Here is a 19888-nt window from a genome sequence, read left to right on the forward strand (position 1 = left end):
TGTAAATAACAACTTTATTATTGCCTCTAGGGCATATTTCCTTCACTGACGCGTCACCATTGACATCTGTGAGCTAATCCTTTCGCACCTCTTGAAATTGGTGCATTGCGCGGCGCCTTTATCACCATGATCAACGGATCTCACGCCACTTATGTCTTCACATGGTGGGTTACACGGCACCGACACCTGTCTCACCAACCCGCTGACCAGGTGGTGTGCCACCTTCGTCATGGTCCGTTGCAACGGGCCCCCTCCTTTGCGATGCCAGCGAGGGTGTGTGCTTTGTCTACAAGCCGATCACGTGGTGGTAGGGTTATATTATATTTGTTCATGAAATTTGCAAGAAATATTATTCCAGATAACGATGGATTTTCTAATAGTTTTTATTTCAAAATAGAATCCAGATAAATTAATCTGAATTAAAAAAATATACAGTAAATAAATTTTGGAACATTATTAATTAGTAATATTTTTAGAATTAATTTAATTTCCAGAGAGAAAAAAAGGAAAATTTTAATGTCCACACTGTGTGATGTTTTTTTTGAGACATACTGTGTGTGATGTTTTGTAGGGGCAACGTTCTGAGCAGCTACATTGGTCTTTCACATTCGATCCATGGGCTTTGGGCTGTAGAGCCGTCGGACGCCACATTCCCAGTGGAATCAGAGCTTTGGCTGCTGGTTCCTGTCCAACGCCACACTCCCCACCCCAGTCCCCACCCCGAGCGAGCTCTAGGGCGAGATGAGCAGCCGCCGCCGCCGCCGCCGCCACGCCCGCTCGCCGGCGACCGCGCCCCTGGACGACGACGACCTGCTCTCCGAGATCCTGCTCCGCCTCCCGCCGCAGCCCTCCTCCCTCCCGCGCGCATCCCTCGTCTGCAAGCGCTGGCGCTGCCTCGTCTCCGACCCCGGCTTCTTCCGCCGATTCCGCCTCCGCCATCGCCACAACCCTCCCCTCCTCGGTTTCTTCGACAGATATGAAGGTCGGCCCTTCCTACTTACTCTGGATGCCCCCAATCGTGTCCCTCCCGAGCGCTTCTCCTTGCTGTGCGACAAGGATCACGAAGACTCCATGACCCTTGGATGTCGCCATGGTCTCGTGCTCGTCTATCGTATGAGGCGTTTCCAGGTCCTGGTGTGGGACCCCGTCACCGGCGACCAGCACCACATTGCCGTTCCCCGGGAGTTCGAGAAGAACCTAATCAACGGGGCGGTGCTTCGCGCTGACGGTGACGCCCAGCACTTCAAGGTGGTTCTGGCAGTGGCAGACGGCGACGACGTACAACATACACGAGCGCTCGCCTGTGTTTACTCATCAAAGACCGACGTACAACTCACATTATTTATTGTTATGCTAAAAATATTTAGGTAGTGTCATATCATTTGTTTCCTTTGCTGCTTTATGGTTTCTTCAATGTATAGCGATGATGCTCTGTGTAATGATTATGTTCTTGAAAAAATAATCCTGTGGTTTTTAATCAGTTTCTGTTATGTAGCCAAGCAGTGGGCTGCAATTGGTTTGCTTCCTCCTTAGTACTTCAACTTAGTAAACTTAGTAAAGGGTTGGAAGTTAGTAAACTTCGCCATTTTTTCTCAAGATGAGATCCACAACAGTTGGAAGTTGACTATATGAAAAACTGACCTGAATGCTTTGGAAGATTAAGCCTGTAATATTTCCTTCATTCTGTATCGTTATCTCCGCTGATATTTCTAATAGTCTTAAATGCATAATAACCACTTCATTTGAAATTTGCGAGTAACTGCCCATTTATCACTTCTAGAACTGTCCTACGTGTGGCAAGTTCATTGCACCAGGAAACATTTATAACCAGTGTTCATTTTCATCTTTTAATGCTAAATTTATTTAAAGATAATTTAAACCAGGATTACTTATGTTGCCAGGATTTGTTAGTATGGAGTTTTGCAATATGGTGTGGAAGGAGCTTCAGATTAGCTCTATATAAAGCCTCCATTTTTTACCAGCTAATTGTATGATTGTGCATGTTATTCATTTGCATGATATCAATGAGTATGCGCTGTTTTGGGAATATTCACTAAATTTGGCAATAGGTGTATTATATTTATCTGTTTCGTTATTGTATCAAATCCGAGTTGCTTTTCTTGAATTACAGCAATGGATTTACCTAAATACCTAGTTGATGCATCTCGTTTCTATGTCTTTCATCCGAATGTCGTGAGCGAGCCAAACCTCCCGCTTCGGGTTTATTGATAGCTAATACTGGTTACAATATAGGACTCTCTTTGTATAGCAAGTTAGTAAATAAGAAAGCTTCAGATGTTTCATCTGGATAGGGCATGCACTAACTAACTTTGTAAAATAACTAATGTATTACCTCTGTAACTAAATGTGAACTGCAAAAACATCGTATATTTAGTTACAGAGGGAGTATTTGATATGGATAATATATTTTATGTGGAAATCAGGGGCTGACTTGAGGATCAAGCCTTCAGTTCCTTCACCTTATCCTTATTGCGGCAGCCGTGTACTCTGCCCATATGATACATTGTGACTTCTTATGCTTTTAGGAACATGTGGCTGAGCTTTTGGTCGATGCATAAGATGATTGTCCGGTTGGATATGCTATTTGATCTACTGGTTGAGCAGGTAAGCTTATCTCCTACTGATGTTCTATCTCATTTCTACTGGATATGCTCCTTGTTTGCCCTCCCTTCCATCCAGCTTCCTTGCTTTCAGTTGTTCTCCTCCTTAGCACTCTCCAAGTTCCTTCTGGCAGTGGCTCTTCTCCCTCTAGCCCCTCCAGTGACTGGCTGATGACTTATGACTCTTCCTCTTTCCCTATTTGTGCATATGTTCGTGCCTGCTTAGAGTTGAGAATGTTGTCATGCTAAGTAGTAGGAAATGAAGCACTAACCTTTACTTTGCTTTAGTGATATATTTGTGTTTCTGTTTTACTCTTTGCAACATTGCCTTACCCACTGTGGTTATGGGCCAATCAAGTCCTAGTGTGATTTGCATGTTGTCCCGTCTACACAAGTGAATAAGTAATTGCTAGCTAACAATACCCGAGCATCTGTTTTCAAAGTTTCTTTATTTATACAGGTGTATTGGTATCCCATTTCATGTTGCTGCTTGTTTTGGATCATTGTGATACCCAATGAACTAATTGTATTTATGGTGGCCTTTGGCCTTTTGCATTCTGACATTTGGCCTCCCCGTGTGGCTTTTGCCTCCTGATAATATCAAGTTGCATATTTTCTTAACATGGTATTAGAGCCTTAGTTTTTTTTTGCACATGCAACTCGTGCTCTCCCGATCCAATCTTGCGCCCCCGTTGACCTCCGTGGGCCGCCGTCGCTGTTTCTCCCACCCGCACGCTCACTATCTGTTTCTCAAACCGCTGCTTCCCCGACGACTACCGGCGTGCTCTTGCGATCTGCCCGCGCGCCGTAGCCTTGCTTTTCACGCCGGCTGTGCTGCCCTTCCTCCCTCTCTTGCCGCTGTAGCATGTGCCATCCCGCATCCGCGTGCCAATCCGCGATCAACGGCGACGTCCGCGCGCTCGTCCGCAACTCCTGCGCCTGCGCGCCAGTCCGCGGCCCGCGACTCCTGCATCCGTGCCCCAGTCCGCGGTCCACGGCGAATTCTGCGCGCCCGTGCCCACACAGATGGCTCCAGGTCAGGTCGCCAGTCCCGTGATCCAGACCGGGACTCCAGGTCGTCCACCATCACCACCATCTCCAGGAGGATGCCATCGACTTCTAGGTCGCTCGCCCTGCCGCTCCCCGCCGACCGGAGCTCCCAGGCCGCCGCCCGCTGCCTGTACTCCGGCCTTCAAGGCCCTCCAGGCCGTGCCCGCCCCTTCGATTCGCTCGCGCTGACTCCCTTGGCCAGGTGTTTCCAGTGTGTGTGCATGTTGATAAGGTTTGTGACTCTAAAAGAGAAAGAGAAAAAAAAAGAAGGGAGAGTTAAAAAAAGCAATGTGTCCGTCGAGCTTGCATCTTCGTTGCTGCCCATCAACTTTCGACGGCGTTCCTATATTGATCTCGTCTAACACATGCGTCGTCGCTCGGTGCTTGGTGCTCATTTGTCTATGATCTTTTCCCCTAAGACGTCTTCAGCAGGCTGCATTGGTTGGTCGCTTTCGTCGACTCTTCTTGCAGCCTTTGCCTGCATTGGTGGTGACCGCTCTACGTCGACTCTTCTCACGACTTCTGCCCGCGGTGACGGTGACCGCTCTACATCGACTCCTCTCGCTGCTTCCGTGCGCGGTGGTGACCGCTCTATGTCGACTCCTCTCAAGCAGTCACGGAACCTGCAGAATCTGTCGGTGTTGAATCCCAAGCAACAAGCAGGCGTCGCAGTTGCACAACCTCACGCGCAAACATGAACATGGTGAAAGAGGTCGAGGTAGAAACACTTGTCGACGATGAGCGGTCGACACCACTCGTGAAAGCCGCATATAGAGTCGACGTAGAGCCAGTCGACGTAGAGTGGTGACTGCCGCGAACGAAAGCCGTGAGAGGAGCTCTCACGTCTTCCGTGCGCGGCAGTGACCGCTCTACGTTGACTCCCCCAGTGGCTCCCACATTCGGCTCTACGTCGACTCTATGTGAGGCTTTCACGGGTGGTGTCGGCCGCTCATCGTCGACATGTGTTTCTACCTCGACCTCTTTCTCCGTGTTCATGTTTGCACGTGAGGTTGTGCAACTGTGACACCTGCTTGCTGCTTGGGATTCTTCACCGACAACTTCTGCAGGTTCCGTGACTGACTCTTCTGGCACGGAGAAACCACCTTCTACTCATTCAAGTACATCCCCATGGATTCTTGATACTGGAGCGTCTTTTCATATGACTTATGCTTCTTCCACTTTGACCTCCGTTCAACCTGTCGAGTCTCATGTTCGTGTTCTTACGACTGATGGCATTCCCCTCCCTGTAGCTAGTAGAGGCACTCTTAGCACTTCTTCATTTCATGTTCCCTCTGTCGCTCATGTTCCTCAACTTACCATGCAGCTCATATCTGGTGGTCAAATTGTTGACTCTAGTTATAGGGTCATTCTCGACTTCGATTCGTGTTCTATTCAGGATCGTCGTATGGGTGCTCTGCTTGGTGCTGGCCCTTGATGCCCTTATGGTCTCTAGGAGCTTGAGTGGCTTCGTCTTCCCTCCGCTGCCGCCATCGCCAGTCTCGCAGCCCCTGTTGCTGCATCTACCAACTCTTTTTAGCAGTGGCATCATCGTCTTGGCCATTTATGTGGTTCTTGTCTCCCATCTTTGGTTCATCGTGGTGTTCTGGGGTCTGTCTTCGGTAACGCTTCGTTGGATTATATGGGTTGTAGGCTTGGTAAGCAGATTCAGCTACCCTATCCTCACAGTCAGTCAATGTCCGAGCGCCCTTTTGATCTCGTTCACTCTGATTTTTGGGATCCGGCTCCCTTCGCTTCTAAAGGGGGTCATCACTACTATATTATCTTTATAGACGATTTTTCTCGGTACACTTGGATCTATTTCATGTCTTCTCATAGTGAGGTCATATATATATACAAAAAATTTGCTGCCATGGTATACCCAGCTTTCCACTCATGTTCGTGTTTTTCGCGTAGATTCCGCCGGTGAGTATATCTCCCAGGCGCTACGAGGATTCCTTGTTGAGCAGGGTATATTCAGTTCTTTTGCCCTGGTGCTCATGCTTAGAATGGTGTGGCAGAGCACAAGCATCGTCACCTTCTTGAGGTGCCGCGTGCGATGATGATCGCCGCCTCTCTTCAGCCTCATTTATGGGCTGAGGCTATTACCATTTCCACCTATCTCAGCAACATTCAACCATCTGCTGCTCTATAGGGTGGTATTCTTCTCAAGCGTCTTTCTGGTCATTCTCTTGATTATTCATCGCTTCGTTTGTTTGGTTGCATTTGCTATGTTTCTCTTGCCCCTCATGAACGCACCAAACTGATTGCTCAGTCTGTTGAGTGTGTCCTTCTCGAATATAGCGATGAGTATAAGGGCTATCGGTGTTGGGATCCTACCGGTCGTTGGATGCATATTTCCCGGGATGTGACTTTTGATGAGTCTCGTCCCTTCTACCTGCGTCCATCCTCAGCCTTTTCCACGGAGAACATCTCTTTTCTTACGTTTCCAGATACACCTCCCTCTGTGCCAAGTATTCCTACTCCTCACCCCGCTGTTGCAGATCTGACACCGTCCTCTCCTACGGTTTCTTCATCTACCTCATCGCATGAATCTCCACCTTCATCACCGGTACCTTCCCCATCTCCATCTCCACCTCCAGTGATTCCACCTCTTCCTTCCTTAACTTACCATTATACTCGTCGTCCATGTGTTGTGGATGAGTCTATTGATGTGCCCTCTAATTCTGGTGTGTCCTCTTCCTCCTCTTAGCGGACTTATGGTCTTTGTTCTCGGCCTTGTCCACCCCCTGATCGATATTCTCCTTTTCGCTATGGTCTTTTAACCGTTCTTGAGCCGACTTCTTATCGAGATGCTGCTGTTCATTCTGAATGGCAGTTTGCGATGGTAGAGGAGATTGCACCCTTGAGCGCACCGGCACGTGGGGTCTGGTTTCTCATCCTCCCCGTGTTCGTCCCATCACTTGTAAGTGGATCTATAAGATTAAGACTTGCTCTAATAGTTCTCTTGAGCATAAGCATGTCTTGTGGCTCGTGGCTTTCCGCAGGAGCATGGTCGTGACTGTTGAGACTTTTGCTCCTGTGGCCCATATGACCACTATCCGCACACTTCTTGCCGTGGCCTCCGTTCACCATTGGTCCGTGTCTCAACTTGATGTGAAGAATGCCTTTCTAAATCATGAGTTGCGTGAGGAGGTTTATATGCAACCACCACCTGGGTATTCTTTTCCTGATAGCATGGTTTGTCGTCTTCGTCGCTCTCTATCTATGGTCTTAAACAAGCACCCCATGCCTGGTTTGAGCGCTTCGCCTCTGTGGTGACTCTTTGGTTTTTCGCTCAGTGCTCGTGATCCAGCGTTGTTTGTCCTCCTTTCTGCTTGTGGTAGGACTCTTCTTCTATATGTTGATGACATGATCATCAGCGACGATGACTCTGAGTACATTGCCTTTGTCAAGGCACGAGTTAGTGAGCAGTTTCTTATGTCTGATCTTGGTCCTCTTCGCCACTTTCTTGGGATTGAGATTTCTTCTACCTCTTATGGCTTCTGTATTTTCCAAGAAAAGTATATCCAGGATCTTCTTTCTCATGCGGCTCTTAGTGATGAGCCCACTGTTGAGACTCCTACGGAGCTCAATGTTCATCTTTGTGCTTCTGATGGTGAGCCCTTGTCTGATCTGACGCGTTATCGTCATCTTGTTGGAGTCTCTTCTATCTAGCTGTCACTTGTTCGGATATCTTCTATCATGTCCATATTCTGAGTCAGTTTGTTTCTGCTCCCACTTCGGTTCACTGCAGTCACCTTCTTCGTGTTCTATGATATCTTCATAGCATGATCTCTCACCGTCTCTTCTTTCCTCGTTCCAGCTTGCTGCAGCTCCCTCTTCGGAGGCTACATGGGCTAGTAATCCTTCGGATCGCCGTTCCCTATCTGTTTACTCTGTTTTTCTTGGTGGTTCTCTCATTGCCTGGAAGATGAAGAAACAGACCGCAGTCTCCTGTCCGATTGAAGAGGCTGAGTTGCGAGCTATAACTCTATTGACAACAGAGGTGACTTGGTTACTATGGTTGCTAGAGGATTTTGGTGTTTCTGTTACTACACCTACTACCCTCTTGTCAGACAGTAGAGGTGCTACCAGTATTACGCAGGACCCCGTGAAGCATGAGCTTACCAAGCATTTTGGGGTTGATGCTTTTTTTGTGCGCGCCGGTGTCCAGGATCATGTTATTGCTCTTCAGTATGTGTCTTCCGAGTTACAGTTGGCGGACTTCTTCACGAAGGCTCAAACTAGAGCGCAACATGGATCTTACCTCTCCAAACTCACTTTTGTGAATCCACCATGAGTTTGAGGGGGCTGTTGTTATATTTATGGTGAACTTTGGCCTTTTTCATTCTGGCATTTGGCCTCTCCGTGTACATGTATATATGATGGCTTTTGCCTCCTGATAATATCAAGCTGCATATTTTCCTAACACTAATGAGGGTAAGGAAGCTAGCTGAGCCTAAGAGGATTGGCTTAGGTAGCTGGAACGTAGGGTCTTTGACAGGGAAGCTTCGGGAGCTAGTTGATGCAGCGGTGAGGAAAGGTGTTGATATCCTTTGCGTCCAAGAAACCAAATGGAGGGGACAGAAGGCGAAGGAGGTGGAGGATACCGGCTTCAAGCTGTGGTACACGGGGACGGCTGCAAACAGAAATGGCGTAGGCATCTTGATCAACAAGAGCCTCAAGTATGGAGTGGTAGGCGTCAAGAGACGTGGGGACCGGATTATCCTGGTCAAGCTGGTAGTTGGGGACTTAGTTCTCAATGTTATCAGCGCGTATGCCCCGCAAGTAGGCCACAATGAGAACACCAAGAGGGGGTTCTGGGGAAGGCCTGGAAGACATGGTTAGGAGTGTACCGATTGGTGAGAAGCTCTTCATTGGAGGAGACCTCAATGGCCACGTGGGTACATCTAACCAGGAATCAAGGAGAAGATGTCTTAAGCTTTGCTCTAGCCTACGACATGATTGTAGTTAACATCCTCTTTAGAAAGAGAGAATCACATCTGGTGACTTTTAGTAGTGGCCAACACTCTAGCCAGATTGATTTCATCCTTTCGAGAAGGGAAGATAGGCGTGCGTGCCTAGACTGTAAGGTGATACCTGGAGAGAGTGTTGTACCTCAGCATAAGCTGGTGGTTACTGACTTCCGCTTTCGGATTCGTGTTCAGCGGGATAAGCGTTCCCAAGTCGCTAGAATGAAGTGGTGGAAGCTCAAGGGGGAGGTAGCTCAGGTGTTCAAGGAGAGGGTCATTAAGGAGGGACCTTGGGAGGAAGGAGGGGATGCGGACAATGTGTGGATGAAGATGGCGACTTGCATTCGTAAGGTGGCCTTGGAGGAGTTTGGAGTGTCCAGGGGGAGGAGAAGCGAAGATAAGGATACCTGGTGGTGGAATGATGATGTCCAGAAGGCGATTAAAGAGAAGATTGCTTCAGACGCCTATACATGGATAGGAGTGCAGACAACATAAAGAAGTACAAGATGGCGAAGAAGGCTGCAAAGCAAGCTGTCGTGAAGCAAGGGGTCGGGCATATGAGGACCTCTACCAACGGTTAGGTACGAAGGAAGGCGAAAGGGACATCTATAAGATGGCCAAGATCCGAGAGAGGAAGACGAGGGATATTGGCCAAGTCAAATGCATTAAGGACGGAGCAGACCAACTCTTGGTGAAGGATGAGGAGATTAAGCATAGACGGCGGGAGTACTTCGACAAGCTGTTCAATGGGGAGAATGAGAGTTCTACCATTGAACTAGACGACTCCTTTGATGAGACTCGCATGCGTTTTGTACAGTGAATCCAGGAGTCTGAGGTCAAGGAGGCTTTAAAAAGGATGAAAGAAGGCAAGGCGATGGGCCCTGATTGTATCCCCATTGAGGTGTGGAAATTCGATTCATTAGTTACTGCTCTATATTTGTAAAAATTATGCCTGTGAGATGGAAAAAAGATCTTTCTTACTCCATGTGACCATGAGCCCTTCATATGCATATGCCACTGTTCTTTTAGCTTCTACTCAGGTCAAATGTAACCATATAAACTCCTTTCATCGGTAATCATTTTTTTTAACTTCTATTAGCATATTATCTTTACAGCAGTGGTGAAATTATTGTTTGATGCTGTGAAGAGTGAGTGGTAGTCATTTTCGATCTAAGGAAGCTTGTACGTTTTTAAAAAGTAGGTATATTAGGTAGAAACCAGATGTCTTTTCTTTCCTACTCTATGAGACCACCATGAGTCCCTCATATGCCCGCTGTTTTTTTAGCTTCTATCAGGGAAATGTAGCAAAAAAAAACTTCAAAAAGTTAGATGCTGAAGTTGTGGTATTACGCTACAAATTACCTGTTGTTTTCTGTTTGTATGCTGTTTATTTTTCTAATAATGCTGAGATGATTCAAGTTTGGATCCTCCTACACAACTTCCACATGGTGAAGATAATGTTTTTTTTTTGAGTTATACAAAGGTCATGGGAATGACTTTAACCGAATTTCCTGAATGAATAGTATATACTTGTTTGACTGATGATATTGCTTTCTCCGCAGGTCTGGAGTTACATTCCGGTGACTGAAATGCAGAAATGGCGTGGGTTCTTCCGTTTTGTATGTTTGACGCGGAGACTGGCATTGACCTTCTATATGCAGCATATTCACTGGCCACCTGTGACATGAACCTGTAGGAATTACGTAGTTGCTTAATTTGCTAACTCCCATCTATTCTCTAATTCGTGTGAACATTCCACGACTGGCATGAATGATGGATGAAGGCACGCCACCGGCTTGGTTCGTTCAACGAGTACTTTTATTGTGTTTCATTTAATTTGGTTTTTGCTTCATTTCTCAAGCAAGCATGTTCTGGAGAGCTCACCTCTTCCTTGCATTTAACTGTGCACGGATGTGTGCGTGTTGTATCAGACAGGGAAGTTTCTGTCCAATTTTGGATGTGTTTTGTTGAATTTCTATCTGGTTCAGAGCTTGTATTTTAAAAGTTTAGTTATCTGGTGCTATTCGGCAGTGCTGCATAAATAAGTGTCCGTTTGACTAGGGTCGGGCAATGCTACTTGCGTTCTTTGATATGTTGGAAAGACTTTGATTCTTTTATGAGTTTTGAAGAAGTAATGTCTCAACTTACTTCCTGAAAAAGACGGTAAATAACCAGGCTGTTGTGAATAGGACAGGTATTCCTAAATCAAAGCAGAATAATTATTAGAATTGATATGCTTCTACACAAGGATGACAGCCTTTGCTTTAAGATACACAAACTTTTACATAAGTGCCCCGCAAAAACAAAAAAACAACAACTATTACATAAGTGGTGCGATGAAGCAAGACACGGTCACTGTATAGATATTATATATTTTGTTGAAAGAAAGAAATATATAGATAAGCTGTGACACAGCACACAAACAGATCCGGGAGAAATCTCAATGACAGCGGGAGAACTGCCATCATATCTTGTCACAAGAGATGGATAAAGCTGAGAGCGGCGTTACTGAGAATGGTGGTAGCTGAACATGTTATCTCGTTCGTAGGTACATGTACAGGGATTTGGGTCAGTGGGTCCACGACAGCATATACGGACGTAGGGAAAATGGAATCGCCTAGCGAATACGGGTACTAAACAGTAGTCTACCCCAGCTGGCGGGCTTGTTTTTTTGAAATGAATGTCACGCTAACGAGCCGAGCCGTGGACCGGGTCCGTCGCCCGCCAGCTGATCCTGGATCAGAACCGTAAGCTCGACGTCTGATGCGATTCCACCGCCGTCAGACGATCAGTAAATGCGGTTGGTAGATGACATCCAGAGAAATCTTGACCTCCTCTGTTTAGAGGTGAGCACTTTCCCCTTCTCCTCCCCACCTCCACCCCCGGCCCTCTCACACCCAATCCAGCAGCTGCTAGGCGGAAGGCAACCCAATGGCGACGGCGGGAAGTGCGACCATGCCCGTGGAAGTTCTCCAAAACGGACTGGAATTTCTGCTAGATCCAGTCGACAGGTGATTTCTGCATCTCAGCCTTCTGTTTCATTCGATCCGGAGACGCAATAGGAAAAGGAATTGACTGGTCTACGATTTACTTTGGCTGTACCGTAGATTCCCGCTAACAGAGGTCACCGCCGATGTTGAGCGGCCAGATCCAATGGTGTTGGTGGACGTCCTGCAGTCAGCACCGGCAGCCAACGACTCTTCTTGCGCCGTTTTGATCGGCCAATTCGGTGAATCTTCAGAACAAAGCAAAATCCACGGAAAGAGGCCGCATTCACCGACAGGGACCGCCGAGTCCACCGGGGAGGTGAACCCAGAAGCGCCAGGATGGACCAGAAGGTATACATCTAACCATTTTTTTTTTAAATTATTACAATTTAGAGCGACTGTAGGAATTATGCTGGTTAAACTGCTGTAAAGTAGAATGCTGCTCATACTTATGATTGTAAAAAGCAACAATAAACCCGTGTAGGACCTTTGGGCATTGATGTAAAGGTCAATATACCTGAACATATTACTGGTTTTGAAAATGCAGACTTCGAATTGGACGTGCCCCTCCAGATCGAGCACCATGTGCTGGTAGAGTCACCCCATTAGAAGAAACCATAAGGAAATATGCTGACAAACCTACTGAGAATGTAGTGAAGCCAGAGATTGGGATGAGTTTTGATTCTCTTGGTGAAGCTTATGATTTCTATAACCTATACTCATGGGAACTTGGATTTGGTATAAGGTATGGCAAGAGTCGTTTGAATGTCGAGAGGACAAAATGTACGCAAGAGATCGTCTGCGGATGCTCGGTGAGCACTCATAACATCGCGAACATTAATTTTGTTTTGTTTTTCCGGTTCAATTAGTTGTAGCAACTGAATTCATACTTTGTTGAGGCCCTGACCAAATCAAGGTGGACAATTGCGGGGGAAACCAGAGCAGCATAATAGCCGGTCCTGCCGCTGCGAGTGCCCTGCAATGATCAGATTGCTGAGAGCTGCCGACAATGGTTGGTATATTGCTGAGCATCGATCCAGCCACAACCATTCACTGTCTCTTACTTGTGGTGAAAAGGTTCATTGGCCATCTCGCAAGTACATAGACGTGTACACAAAGGATTTGGTGAAACAACTCCGGACGAACAATGTGAACCTGAACAAGGTATATAGCATAGTAGGAAGCTTCTTCGGATCATCACAGAGTGTGCCTTTCACAAAAAGATCATTGCGGAATCTGTGTGGATGGCTGAGCCGAGATCGAGCTGATGATGATGTAAACAAGACTCTAGCTGTATTTAAGGAGATACAGCAGAACGACCTGGAATTCACATAACAAGTACAAGGAGATGAGGAAAGCAGGATCAAAAACCTTATGTGGACAAATGGTAACAGCAAGCTGCAGTACAAGTTCTTCGGTGATGTAATCACATTCGATACAACGTATAGGACCAACTTGTATGACATGCCTTTTGGGTTGTTTGTTGGTGTTAATAATCACTTTCAAAGCATAATTCTCGCTGCAGTGCTGACGATCCGAAGAAGTCGAGAGCTTCCAGTGGGTATTTTCTGAGTTTGTCAACATGATGGGCGGTAAACATCCACAGACAATATTGACAGGTATATGTATGTACGATGAGTGCGAGAAATGAAAACATTTTGACTATATGGTTTCTGCTCTGGTGAGCAATTTGCAGACCAAGCAAGATCCATGGAGATAGCAATTAAAAGTGAGCTGCCTGGGACTGTGCACAGATGGTGCAAGTGGCATGTCCTTAAGAAAGCAAAAGAGAACCTTGGTGCACTATACACAAGCAAGAGTGAGTTCAGGGCTGAATTCCACAAAGTGGTAAATCACATGGTAAGTGCGGAAGAATTTGAGACTGCATGGGGTATCCTAGTTGAGAAATACAATCTGAAGAGCCACAATTACATGACAAACCTATACGAGATACGTCACAAGTGGGCAAAGCCGTACTTCAAAGGTGTCTTTTGTGCCAAAATGATCAGCACGCAACGTAGCGAGAGTGCAAACAATATGCTGAAAATGTACATGCCACCAGCAAGTCCAATGCATGTATTTATGCGCCAATACATGAGGCTTCAATTTGATAGGGAATCAGATGAGAGCTACCAAGAAAAGAGGACTAGAATTGTAAGGCAGAAATATGTGCAGGCTCTTTGAATTTTTTTATACTACTCGTACACTAAAGCCAAGTTTACTTTTTTTTTAATAATTTTTCTTTGCTTCACAGAGTGGTGCTGTGACGAGGACAAACATTGCTATTGAGCGGCATGCGAGTAAGATATATACAAGGAAGATGTTTGAACAATTTGGTGAGAACCTGTTTGAGGGGGGGGGGGGGGGGGGGGGGAGGGGGCATACCAAATTGAGGAGGTGGAAAAGAAAAAGAAATATATTGCAAGACACAACGACGCAGAAAAACGAGAGAGGTGGAGCAAGGTGGCATATGAGGTGACAATATCAGATGATGTTGATTGGTTCGATTGTGAATGTGGGCAATTTGCCCACACAGGGATGCTATGCTGCCATGCTTTAAAGGTAAATTACTCGCTATGAAGTTGTATGCTAATTGTTGCCCTCTTTTTCATTCATGTTACACATTGTGTACTAACGGCTACTAATGTATACAGGTTATGGACTACATTGGCGTGCAGGAAATCCCAAAGCGACACATCCTGAAAAGGTGGACAAAAGATGCTAGGGACATCTTGCCACAACACATTGCTCACTTCCAAAAAGACCAGGCTGTTAATCAATCATTTACCTGCCGGAGCTCAACTCTGTACCTACATGCTATGGAACTGGTGAGGATCGGTGGCTGCATACGAGCTTGTACTTGGGAGGATGAAGGACTTGATACTAGAGGCAACTCCAGTAGCAGAAATTAGAGATGGACTAGGGTTTGAGGATAAAATAGCTGCCGAAGCTAATAAAAAAAACAATGTCTCAGGTATGCCGTTGTTGGTCAATGACAGTGCAATGGTTGACAATGATAATAGCGTAACCGCGTCTGGCAACTGGGATGCACTCGCTGGTCTGTCAGCACCAAGCAAGAAACGGGGAGTTGGGCGGCCATGCTCGAGCAGGGAGGAGGCGCCGTATGAAGGGTTAAGCAAACGGACAAGGTTCTGCAGAATATGCAAGCTCCCAGGGCGTCAGAGAACCACATGCCCAGAAAGAGGTGATGTGCCAAAGCAACCTCGCAAACCTGTTACATGCAAGAACTGCGGTGTCGTGGGACATCGTCGCACATCATGCATGAGGCCGCTGGCCAGTAATGCATTTTGAGACTGGCGTGTGGATGTGCTCTTTTGTTTGCCCCTCCATTCCTTCCAGCTTCTTTGCTTTTGGTTATGCTTTGTCCTTAGTACTCCCCAAGTTATTCTGGTACTGTGGGCTTTTCTTCCTCTAGCCCTTTCAATGACTGATGACTTTGGACCCTTCCCATTCCTTATTCGCACATACTCTTGTGCCCCTCAGATATGGGAATGCTGTCATGCTAAGTACTACTCCCTCCGTTCGGAAATAACTGACGTGGTTTTAGTTTAAATTTAAATTAAAACCACGTCAGTTATTTTCGAACGGAGGTAATAGAATACAGTCATGCTAAGTACAAAGTACTAGAAAATGAACCACTAGCGCATTACTATGCTTTCGGGGTGTATTTCTCTTTTTGTTTTACTCTCATGGCATTGCCTTAACGCTTTTTCCTGTGGTTATGGTCTATCATGTCCTAGTGTGATTTGTATGTTGTCCCATGTATACAAGTAATTGATAACTAAAAACACATGAGCATATGGTTTCATAGTTCCTTTATTTATATGGATGTACAAGCATGCCGTTTTGGGTTGCTGCTTATTTTGTATTATTGTGACAATACTTTGAAGGCTGTGGTTCATTAAATCAAATACTGTTGTTTTCACTTTGCTTGCAGTTATTGTAGTTTCATGGATGATTATTCTGGTGTTGGGTTGTTTTGTTGAACATTTTATTAGCACGACACTTGTTGTCTGCCAATTTGAATATATTGTATTGGTCATTAGCCACTATATGTAGTTATGCTTTGTGTTGTGTGCAGTCTAATTTCTTCACTTTTGGCCTCCTGGATGTTTAATACTTAATATCAAACACAAGATCAAAATTACACGACTAGATTCATCATAAAAACTGCTTTAGTTATTGATAACATTTTTATGGTTTTACTACAAGTAGTGGTGAAACTGTTGGACCAAAAGAAATACTCCCTCCGTCTCAAAATACAAAACTACTTCACAGCCGATACTTCATGCACGGTTCACAATCCGATGGATGAGCTGCACTTCATTCTATGATATGACGGCTGGATGTGAGGCATCGTGCAACAATTGTTTATGCAGTGTCGTCTGCATAGAGTTCCTCAAAATATAAGATGTTTTTGTAGGTTAAACTAGCCTACGAAAATGTCTTACATTTTTAGACGGAGCAATTAATAAGATGATACATGATCCCTTGCTTCTGGCTTGTAGTGCATAAGTTTGACGAAATTCTATTTGTTAGTGCTAGTTAAGCTCATGCATTTCTAAAAAGTATGCGTATGAGCTAGAAGCCAGATCTATTTTTATTTTTTTTTTGCTTTCCTACTCCATGAGCCCGTCATATGCCCACTGTTCCTTTAGGCTCTATTCAGACCAGTATAGCCAAATACTTGTAATGTTAGAAATTGAAGGTGTGGTACTGCCCACTACGCTACAATTTACCTTATTGTTGTTCTCTGACTCTGTCTAATGTTGATTTGTCTAATAATGATGAGATGATTCACTTTTGAAACTTTTGGGTGCATTCCCACAATAGTGATGAAGCTAATGTTTACTGTTTTGGGTCATACAAAAGTTAGGAGAATAACTCCAACGGCTTTTGCCGAATAAATAGTACAAAATTGCTTGACTCATGATGATATTGCTTGCTTCACAGGATCTAGAGCTACATTCTGGTGACTGAGATGAAGAAGAAATGGGTTGTTGGCTGTAGGCAGGCTCTTGTATTTTGTATGTTGGACCTTGAGATTGACTCTCTGTGTAGCAAGCATGCACTGGTCTGCTGTGAAGTGCACCTGTAGGAATTAGTTGCTTGATTTGACAACTTCCGTCTGTTATCTAGTTCCCTTATGTATGCATCCTTCAACTGGCATGATGGCTGAAGGCACATTGACTACTTGCTTTGGTTAACGAGTACTTAACCTGTGGTTTCTTTAATTTGCCCTATCTATGCTTTTCAGGCAAGCATCTTGTCACGGGCTCGCCTGTAAATTTATCTTGCTTGCATTTTGGTGTGTGCGCATGTGTCTTGTTTGACTTATCTTGCGTGTTGTATCAGGCGTCGAGATTTTGGCCAGATTTTGTTGAATTTGTATTTGATTCCGAGCCAAGTACTCAAGAGTCTTGGAAGTTGTGATTAGCCTGATTAGGGCATCTCTAACGTGACCTGTAAATTTGCTCTGGCATTCGTCCGCGGACAGACAGGGGTGGACTGGTCCGCCGACACTGATGCAAGAGCCGGCCATCCAACGTTGTCTTTATGCATTTCAATCATTGTTTGAGTTAAGCGGACAAGATTTATGCAAACACGACGGATTTCATTCAAATTTGGATAGAAAATAGTATAAATCATGCAAATAAGCCAAGTGTCTCTCCTTCGCAGGCTTGCGAGGTTGCTTAGCTTGCACACATGAAAGGCATTTATAACCTTTGGCTAAAGTGAAATTCAGGATTAAATTCAACTTGGCTAGCCGCGTCATAACACCGAAACTAATATGACAAAGATGTGAATGCCAAACTTTAGATTTATTAACACTCGAATGAATATGGTTCACAACTTTATTACAAAAATCTGCAAGGAAAAGGTGGGACATCCCTTCACTCTCATAACCTTTTTCAACAAATAGTCCATATTTAGTAACAACTAATTTATTAGACTCGAAGACCAATTTAAACTCTTGTCTACATAGAAGGGAGCCACTAACGAGGTTCTTCTTGATGGCGGGGACATGATGCACGTTCTTCAGCTGCACGATCCTTTCCGAAGTAAACTTCAGATCGACCGTGCCAACACCATGAACAGAAGCACTCGTGCCATTCCCCATCAATACGGACCCGTGGCCTGTGACCTGGTAAGAAGAAAACAATGGAATGTCAGCACACACATAAACACCTGCACCTGTGTTCACCCAGCAATCGGTGGGCTGAAACACTGAAAAAACAATAAATAAATTACTGTACCCAGATGCACCATTCTTATTGTTGCCCACAATCATGTTGACAGATTTGGAGTCCTGTCCTGACTTCTTGTACTTGTTTGGGCACTTGTTGGCCCAATGTTCATCTATACCACAAGTGAAGCAGCCATCTCTCTTCTTGTTCTTCTTGAATGTCTTCTTACCCTTCTTCTTAAAGTCAGTATTCTGTTGGACACCGGTTTTTCCCTTGGGCTTGTGGGAGTTGAAGTTCCTCTCGTGCACCATGTTGGCAACAGGAGTTTCTTCGGCCCCTATCCCGTGCGAGTCCTTTACCCTCAAATTATGCTCAACACTCAGATGGCCGATGACATCCTCTATCGAGAATTCATGCCTCTGATGTTTTTCAGAGTAGTAGCAAAGTTTCTCCACAAGTTAGGGAGCTTAGCGATTATACATCCCGCGACAAACATGCCCGGTAAATCATACTTGAGAAGCTCAAGCTCCTTAGCGATGCATATTATCTCATGAGCCTGTTCCAATACAGGACGGTTTCAACCATCTTGTAATCGTGGAACTGCTCTATAACATACATCTCGCTCCCAGCATTGGTGGCCCCGAATTTAGATTCGAGCGCCTCCCACAAGTCCTTGACAACATGCACATGTAAATATGCATCCACCAACTTATCTCCGATCACATTAAGAACTGCTCCCAGAAATATGACGGTGGCTTCCTTGAACGCCTTCTCCTGCTCAGGAGCAATCGTTCGTGTGGAAGGGACACCGGCGACCCAGAACACGTTCATAGCCGTGAGCCATAAGGTGGTTTTGGTCTGCCAATGCTTAACATATGTATTAGTAAACTTATCCGGTTTCAGTGCTGCGGCAAAACCACTAGCCGAAATATGCCTACACACATTAGGTTTTTGGATTGTTGAGTAAATAGGCAATTTTTTGATTAAATTGGTCCACGAAAAGATTACTAGCATGGCATCGACAGAAGTAAACACATACGGAAGCCGCGGCGGTGGCGGTTGCAGCAGCAGCAGCGTCCTCGGCGGCGGCACATTTGGCGTCGGTGGATATGATGATGATGGCGACGCGGACGTAGAGGAGTGCGCAAGAACCACTTCTCTTCTTAAGCTCCAATAGCATGTGGAAGAGAATCCCTTATAAAAAGGTTCAACTCCTTCTCCACTAACGATGTGGGACTAAACTTCCCACCACCCCTTGTCATGATACGTACATGGGCCTTTAGAGATTTTTCTAAAATTGTTAGATGGCCTAAAGCCCACCCCATATTTCAACATTTGACTTCACCGACGTATTGCCATCGGGGGACCTCCTATACAACGCCTTTAGCGCCCGTTGTTGCAACTGGCGCTCACTCACCGCACAGCTGGGCTGGCCCAACAATAAAAGCAACCACGCCATAAAAAAAAGAAACTAATTCTCTGGGAGTAGTAGAATTCGAAATCAGGACACAGGCGTGGACAACAGAAACTCATAATCACTAGGCTGCAATCATATGTTTGGCTAAAACTAGGAACTAGTTCTATTTTACCTTTCCTTCAGTTAACATATATTATATATGCCCAGTATACATTATTTTGAAAAGAAAGTATAAATTTGAAAAAGAGGTTCAGAGAATTACTGCTTAAAAGTTCATGAATTCAAAAATGTACATGAAGCTTTCAAAAAAATTCACAAATTTGAAAAAAAAATTCATCGGATATAAAAAAAGCTCACCAAATTTGAAAGAGTTCATCGGATTTAAAAAAAGTTTATCACATATGAAAAAAGTTCATAGAATTTGAAAAAAAAGTTCATTGGACTTGAAAAAAGTTCATAGAATTTGCAAAAAGAGTTCATCGGATTTGAAAAAAGTTCAGCAAATTAAAGTAAAATGGAAATGAATAAAAATAGAAAAAAAACAAAACCATTCCAGCAAAAAAAGGGAAAGAGGAAAAGAAGTAAAAGCTATTAATAAACACGTGAAGGGTGGGTGGCTGTTTGGTTATGG

The 19888-nt window shown here is 45.1% G+C and overlaps 1 protein-coding gene across 7 annotated transcripts; it reads left to right on the plus strand.

Annotated features, from left to right (window-relative positions):
- Nucleotides 1-1367: 1367 nt before the first annotated feature.
- Nucleotides 1368-16886, plus strand: LOC109735017 (uncharacterized). Of its 7 annotated transcripts, XR_006664979.2 has the most exons (10): nucleotides 1368-2625; nucleotides 10207-11655; nucleotides 11752-11982; nucleotides 12179-12443; nucleotides 12531-13073; nucleotides 13157-13250; nucleotides 13328-13785; nucleotides 13886-14193; nucleotides 14286-14836; nucleotides 16606-16886. XR_006664979.2 is itself a non-coding variant. In XM_073500946.1 (7 exons), the coding sequence occupies exons 1-4, from the start codon at nucleotides 11576-11578 to the stop codon at nucleotides 12579-12581; spliced, it is 627 nt and encodes a 208-aa protein (XP_073357047.1). In that variant the 5' UTR covers nucleotides 11363-11575; the 3' UTR covers nucleotides 12582-13785; nucleotides 13886-14193; nucleotides 14286-14836; nucleotides 16606-16886. The 7 variants fall into 7 exon arrangements, 3 of the variants coding, with proteins under 3 accessions (XP_073357047.1, XP_073357046.1, XP_073357045.1); XR_012187093.1 differs by having other exon boundaries at nucleotides 12531-13250; XR_006664980.2 differs by having other exon boundaries at nucleotides 12531-13223.
- Nucleotides 16887-19888: the final 3002 nt, after the last annotated feature.

The sequence above is a fragment of the Aegilops tauschii genome, chromosome 6 (assembly GCF_002575655.3).
Source record: "Aegilops tauschii subsp. strangulata cultivar AL8/78 chromosome 6, Aet v6.0, whole genome shotgun sequence".
Classification (NCBI taxonomy): Eukaryota; Viridiplantae; Streptophyta; class Magnoliopsida; order Poales; family Poaceae; genus Aegilops; species Aegilops tauschii.

Excerpts from the sequence above, each read along its gene's own strand:
- LOC109735017 (XM_073500944.1), top strand. The coding sequence starts at position 11,576 with ATGGCGACGGCGGGAAGTGCGACCATGCCCGTGGAAGTTCTCCAAAAC. Across the intron at positions 11,656-11,751 it reads CTGCTAGATCCAGTCGACAG|ATTCCCGCTAACAGAGGTCA; the intron begins GTGATTTCTGCA and ends GCTGTACCGTAG. Across the intron at positions 11,983-12,178 it reads GCGCCAGGATGGACCAGAAG|ACTTCGAATTGGACGTGCCC; the intron begins GTATACATCTAA and ends TTGAAAATGCAG.